The 7387-nt window shown below is 28.3% G+C and overlaps 1 protein-coding gene across 2 annotated transcripts; it reads left to right on the top strand.

The window, feature by feature from the left end:
* Positions 1 to 2697: 2697 nt before the first annotated feature.
* LOC100801620 (zinc-finger homeodomain protein 5) lies at positions 2698 to 6956 on the top strand. 2 transcript variants are annotated; one of them, XM_003532500.5, is made up of 2 exons: positions 2812 to 3296; positions 6577 to 6956. In XM_003532500.5, the coding sequence occupies exons 1-2, from the start codon at positions 2842 to 2844 to the stop codon at positions 6578 to 6580; spliced, it is 459 nt and encodes a 152-aa protein (XP_003532548.1). In that variant the 5' UTR covers positions 2812 to 2841; the 3' UTR covers positions 6581 to 6956. The 2 variants fall into 2 exon arrangements, with proteins under 2 accessions (XP_040873900.1, XP_003532548.1); XM_041017966.1 differs by lacking the exon at positions 6577 to 6956 and having other exon boundaries at positions 2698 to 3371.
* Positions 6957 to 7387: the final 431 nt, after the last annotated feature.

Genomic DNA, 7387 nt, shown 5'->3' with positions numbered 1-7387 from the left:
ATGTTTATATATTTATTATATAAATGTGTGAATAAGGATAGGATAAAGTGTCGGATAAGTAAACCGAATCATGCAATTGTCCAAATTCTTTTGTGAAACGTAATTGCCCAAATGAGATGAGAGTAGCAGAACTTAAACCAATTTCGGGATTTTATATCACGTGAGAATTATTTTGTTTATTTTTTAATATTTAGCTGAAAAATTCGAGACCATTAAATTATCTTAATTCAGTGGCTATATATCATCGATAATCCTCTAAACATATTCAATTTACAATTAAGATTTTTTTTTATAAAATTAATATAATAGAAAAAATTGTACTGCACATAGAATTTATTTTGATATTTGTTTTTTATCTATTGACAAAAAGCATGCATACAAAAAATAGATATAATGAACCCAAACTTGTTGCACTGTGCACACACGTTTAGACTAAGTTCCTAATCTTAAATTTAATAAAATAATATTTGAACTAAATTTATTTGTTTAAATAAGTAAATAAATTCATCTTAAAGTTTAGTAATTAAAATTATAATACACTTTATAAATCCAAATAGTAAGTACAGTAATAAGTTGCGGGCTCAGATAATGAAACCAGTAGTAAGGCCCATAAAATGAAAAACCAGTGCGACTGTCGGCGTATTCAGGGGTACTGTATTAACGTTTGCACCCAAAAAAAAATTAACCAATGGGCTTTTTAGTAACGAAGCCTTCTAAGGTGGGCTGATTGAAATATTTGGGCTCTAACATCTGTAGATATTGCACTAAAAATTACTCATTCTACCCTTGTGATGCAAACAGATTAATTTGTAATATAAAGCTTTTCTATAAATATTTTTTAAATTTATTTAATTTTGTTTATAATAATCATAATTAAATAAATAAATATTCTTTATATATAAAATAAGATGAATTAAAATGTATAGATTAAAAGTAAAAGTATGATATTGTTATTTTATAGTAAGAAGAATATATATTTTTTTTACAAAGAATAACTATTTTTAAATTATTATTTATATTTAAAAATATTGTATAAAATAAATATTTTTTAAATAAAAAAGAAAAGAAAAACCTCAGCTTCATTTTTACACACGATTTCCTTTACCAAAAAATTAGAACAAAATAAAGTATGGAAATACATTTGCATTACTTTATTTTTTCTTACTTCAAGACTTAAAATATATATATATATATATATATATAAGTACATAAAGAGTATCACCAATAAAATCCTGACATAAATGTAAAAATTAAATTCACGTTCTTTTGAGATATGAATTCATTTTTTATTAACGAACCAACCTTTATTGACACAACAATTGATTTATCCCGTTAATTATTTCAATCCTTAAGTTTAAGGTGTATAAAAAACTATGGCCCTTAATGTTGGAGATCAAGTTGAGTAATTATTGTCTTAAGTTATATTTTTCAATCTCTAAACTTTTTGGTATTTATAGTTTTAATCCGTGAGGACAGGTAGGATATTTTGGTTGCAGCCTTAACCAAAAAAAAGCCAAACAGAGGAAGGCGTTGCGCCTAGTTAAAGTGCTCTCTCGCTTTGTTGTGGGCATTGGGGGTACTGATTGTAAGAAGGATCACGACTGGACGGACACTGAGTGGAGAGAGGGAAGCAAAGCAAAATGCTTCCCAAAAGATACTGAACCAAGCTACCATTATTATTTTCCCACACATCGAGTGAAATTTATCTTTTGCCTCTCAATTTCCTACCCACTGATTATTTCACTTGTAGAATTAATTGTTTATGCTTACACATTATGGGTGAACCACTTACTTTTTTAATATGGTATCAGAGTCTATCCTAAATGAATCCCTGCGATTGTCACACTTTAATCCAGACTCCCTTGAACATGAACTGAGGAACCATAAAAACAATTAGATATATTAAACTCCCACATGAAATGAAAATAGTGTTAACTCTTATGTAATTTACTTGATGGAATTGAAAAGAAATAATTCATATTTTATGTTTCTTTTCTTTCATTTTCCTTGATTACTTAATGGAATTGAAAATAAATAATTCATATTTTATGTTTCTTTTCTTTCATTTTCCTTGAATATTACATATCAAAAAATAAATTGAAAATAATCAAAATTACTTTAATATGATGATTATAAGATTTGATAATCAACTGAGGAGTTATTTAATAGTATTTTAGTAGAAGAGAAGCGAGATACAGTACAGTAGGTTTTGTAAGAGTACAAAAGTACAAAAAGAGGGATGTGGTCTGTATGCAAAATAAATTATGAAATTCCCGAAGGATCTGTTTTCTGCATTCCAAAATGAATTATTGGACAAAGCCCATACTGTTGTGTTGAGGGTCCCCCTGGCCCTGCCTCATTTCGTTGGATAGACGCGCATGTCCCTTGCAGGGGCTCTAAATTACTGGTCATTTTCCCAGCCAGTTGAAATGTAGATTAATATATATATATATGCATGTGTGTTAGCTTTAATTTAATTAGGGTTTCAGTCACAGTTTAAAATTCCTAACCATCATATATATCCTTCATATTGCGAAAAATTACATCTTCATGTAATTGTGACCATCATATAATTTATAAAATTCAATGTATGAGTCTGGGTGATTTTGAAAGTGTTAAGTTGGTCTAGAAAACATTATCTATATATGGGATATATATTTTAGATGTGTCCGTTTACTTAGAAATAGTAGGTAGGTAGATGTTGAGATAAGATAGAAATGCGTAAATATGATTGTAAATATGGTATCCAAGTATGACTAAAGTAGTCATTGCAAAATGCAAATTAAAGGGTTTGGTTATATATATGTATATATGTAGCTTGGTTATTTGGAAAGAGAAAGAATGGAAGGAGGATCGGGTGGTGGCGAGAGAGAGAAGTGGAACAGTGTAAGTGTATACAGAGAGTGCTTGAGAAACCATGCAGCCAGCCTCGGAAGCTACGCCACGGACGGGTGCGGCGAGTTCACGGTGGACGGCGCGGGGGGACTACAATGCGCGGCGTGCGGCTGCCACCGCAACTTCCACCGGAAAGTGAAGTACCCGGTGGCGGAGCATGAGGAGTATGGAGGCAAGAAGCGGTTCAGGTCCAAGTTCACGGCAGATCAGAAGGAGAAGATGCTGGGGTTTGCGGAGAAGCTTGGTTGGAAGCTTCAGAGGAAGGATCTGAATGATGAGATAGAGAGGTTTTGCCGGAGCGTTGGGGTTAGTAGGCAAGTCTTCAAAGTTTGGATGCATAACCATAAGAACTCTTCCTCCTCCTCCTCCTCTACCCCCGCCAATGTCTCCTCCCTCACCCAGTAATTCATTTTTCACTCTCTTGCATTGTACTACTTCTTTATTTCTTATTAATTATCATCAGCCATTTCCTTTCATCATCTTTTCACGCTAACTACCTCCAAATTCTTGATAATAAAAACTACTCTACTAATTTAATTGAATTTTCTAAGAACAGAATGAAATCACTTCTGAGGATTATGCATGTATGCACAAATTATAAAATTGAATATTGTAAGAAGAGAATGAAATCACTTGTACTCATTTATAATTTAATCTGATTCGGGTTCAATATTTCAATTCTTAATTTCCTCTAAACCACTTCACACTCACATCGATTTCTATTTTTTTTTTATTTCTCTTATAAATAAATAAAAAAACACTTGTTACTTTTGTTAGAAAGAGGGATTTAAACCCTTGATTTCTCCTACTTCCTTCAATTCTTAACTACCAACAAATCTTATTTCATTAATAAATATTTTTACAAATACTAATTAATTAGTTTATTTTTTTTAATAATATTGACAACAATTTTGTTCTTAATCACAAATTTTTTACACATTTTTAAATATTTATTAAATTATTAATTTTTCTTTTAATAATCCTAAATATAACACCTTTTTAATGCTAAAATACAACTTTGATCTCCCTATACTTTTTTTCAATCCATAATTTTTTTACCTACTATTAAAAAAATAAAAATATTTAATCCTTAATTTTAAAAATCAGGAAACTTAGTCCTCCAAAAAAGCAATGCAAGTGTAATGTATAAATTGTAACCATCAAAATGAAACTAAATTCATGCTTAATTACTTGTTGAAGTAATCAACATCAATTAGAAGCTAATATATTAGAAGCTAATATATCACATAGGCTTAACTATTTGACGGAAATTATGAAAAACATCACAAACAAAAAAGAAGCTTATTAACCCCCACTAAAAAAAGTTAAAATCAATATCAATGGTTAAGCATCCAAATTAGAAGCTCACGTCATTAATGTTTAACTACTGAAGATAGAAGCAAATGATATTCAAATAGACTTAACTAAGTCTTGAAGAATAGTCATAATATGCTTCAGCAATATGATCCTAAACAAGGTGTCATCAATGATAAGTGAGAATGCACACATGCATAATCATCTACTTGAATGAACCGACAATATAATGGATAAAAATCCACCAAAATTAACCAAGATATATAGGTTTTGACGAAAAGCAATTAATAACAGATAACCTTTTTTATACATTAAATGTTATATCTAGTATGATTTTTTTATTAGTTTACAATGTAACAACATTTTTTAGATAGAAACTAAACTCAAACCGAAAAAGAGTTTTTGTGTTTAGCTCAATCAATATTTTTGTCTCCACTGTTCTTTCCAAAAACAGCCAACCAAACATTGTTCTATATTTTGTTTGATATTTCAAAGGGTTAACTTTTCTATTTATTAAATATAAAAAATCCTTTTAAATTAATTTAGTGTTTATCATAAAAAAAATACTAGATACTTTATTTAACTCAGTCTATTTTGACCTAGTCTAATATATAGTTTTAGAAACTCTATTTTTTCAGTAAAAATATCTATGCTTAAAATGGTTTTTGAGAACTCTCTCCCACATCTTTTCTCTTTGCCTTTTGTCTAGTAACAATGTCACATCTCATGTTAATTTTGTTTGTAATCAAATAATTTCTTAAATTGGATATGAATCATAGTTCATGATTGATCAATTCAAGATAGGTCATAGTTCATATTTAATTGTGATTATGGATAGTAAGGACAAGAAACACAACCTAAAGAGTCCTATAAGTTAGCATTCTTTGAATTGGGAAGAGTACCATTTCTTTCCTCAAATTAAATATATTTAATACAAAAAGGTGACCAAACATTTAAGGTTGTTGTACCAATCTAGGTAAATAGAGGTCAAGGGATTTTACTTGCTGAAAATTAAAATCGACTCTTTGACTAGATAAAAATATTGCAAATAATTACCACAAATATATTTCAAAAACTATTTATTAACTAAGATGAGGTGATTTATGTCATGTGATAAATATTTTCATTTTTTTTGCCATCTTAGTTGTACATCTTTACACGTATGTAATATTATGGTATTTACATGTAAGTAATGTATTAGTCTATACAACTAACCACAATAGTTGATAAAATTAAGTGATTGCATATCCCTTAATCTAGTGATTCAGAATTTAATTTTTTATGTGATTAAAATAAAAGAAAAACTTTTCCTGTCCTATTTTATTTAGAGACTAACTTCTTTTGAAAGGAATTAGAGAAAAAATTAATTAAGTTACTTAAGATTGAAAGTGTCATAAATTAGGTTGATATTATATCAACATATTGAAGATGATCTTTGTAAAATAAAATAAAATCTGGGTTGAAGCTTAATTTAATTTGGTTATGCGTTAAAACATTTTTCTTCAACATATTACAATTAATTTTTGAAAAGATTGTTAATTATTAGCCATGTTCCTATTTCAGCATTTGCCCCTTGTGAAACCAGATGACTTAATTTGATGGCATCCCAATTAATCATTAATATATAGATCTCTGATCCTCTCCTACTCTCCTTATTTTAAAGAGTTTGTCTAATTGATTCCAAATAAAGACGAGGTTAAACAATTTCATCTTAAATAGCCAATAAAATTTACACAATTATCTTATTTTAAAATTTTATCACTAATGTTATGACTATCACATTTAATATATCATTTTTATTTTTTTTATATTATCTATGTGTAAAATTAATTTTTATATTTTTTAATTAAAATTTTAATAAAATTATAAAATATTAAAATCTTGATAATCATTTTTTAATTCACTTTAGGTAAATAGTTATTATAGAAAAACCTTAGGAAAATAATTTTCATTTATTTTAAAGCTTCAAGTATAATACCTTAAACATTTTCCAGCATTTTCATTATATTTTAATTAAAAACTATAGATAAATAGTATGACTCTTTTAATTAAAATTTATAGATAAAAATTATAAAAGATAAAATTACAGCCATATATACTTTTTCTAACGTGAATAAAGAATATAATGATTTTAAAAAATAATTATTAAGATTTTAATACTTTATAATTTTATTAAAAATTATAAAGTTTAATTTTACACATAAATGATATAAGAGAAATATTAAAGTTGAAACATTAAACGTGATAATTAATGGTTAAATTCAAAATAAAATAATTGTGTAAATTCTATTTATTATTAAATATGCGATTGTTTAATCCATTTTTATTTGGAATCAATACTAACTCTATATTAAATATTATTGTCAGATGAATCTGTTGCAGGTTTATGAACGCAATTTGTATACCTTGGTTTAATTTGTACGCAAATCCAGAAAGAATTGAAGTAGTTATTCATGTCCCTTTACTCCACACGAAAAGGAAGGAATGGCTTATTTATGGCTCCTACTCTTGTAACTTATGCGGTCACACCATGTGGAACATGAGATGATCTTGTCTGTACAAAGAGGCAATGAAATTTAAGCACCTAACTAGAAACCCCGAGACAAGACCATGACTTGCCAATATTCAGGTGCTGCCATTCCAATTAGGGACACAAGAAAACACATCACATGTGCTCCTAAGTAATTGTTATCTAACTTATCGCACATTTATTTTATCTATTAGTTATTAATTAATTTGTTAATTTTTATTAGTACTTTTAACATATAACACCTTGAACCCTATCTAAATATAAATGGCGTCTATGGAAATTAAGAGGGTAGACTCAATGTATAACTAACAAATGGTTAAATTGTTAAAATTAAACTCTTCTGATCATTATTGAAAATTGTTCCTTCTTAATTTGAGGAGAAATTGAAAATCCAATCAACATATATTCTGTTTTTATGTATTTATTTTTAGGTGAAGTGATAGATTGAGGATATGGTCCCGAGCTATATCTATCTAATGAATGAAAACCAGAGAAGATTGATGGGCGCACATGCTTAAAGAGACAACACTATGATAACCCAATAGATTCTTTGCAGGGCATGTTTTATTCAGCTGGGGGATGAAATAGAGGGAAGGGTATAGCTAAATATAGTAATATACATGCACGAATTCATTCGATCGATCACAA

Source organism: Glycine max, chromosome 8 (genome assembly GCF_000004515.6).
Source record: "Glycine max cultivar Williams 82 chromosome 8, Glycine_max_v4.0, whole genome shotgun sequence".
Lineage (NCBI taxonomy): Eukaryota > Viridiplantae > Streptophyta > Magnoliopsida > Fabales > Fabaceae > Glycine > Glycine max.
The sequence above is the reverse complement of the archived record's forward strand: the minus strand, read 5'-3'. Positions and strand labels throughout refer to the sequence as shown.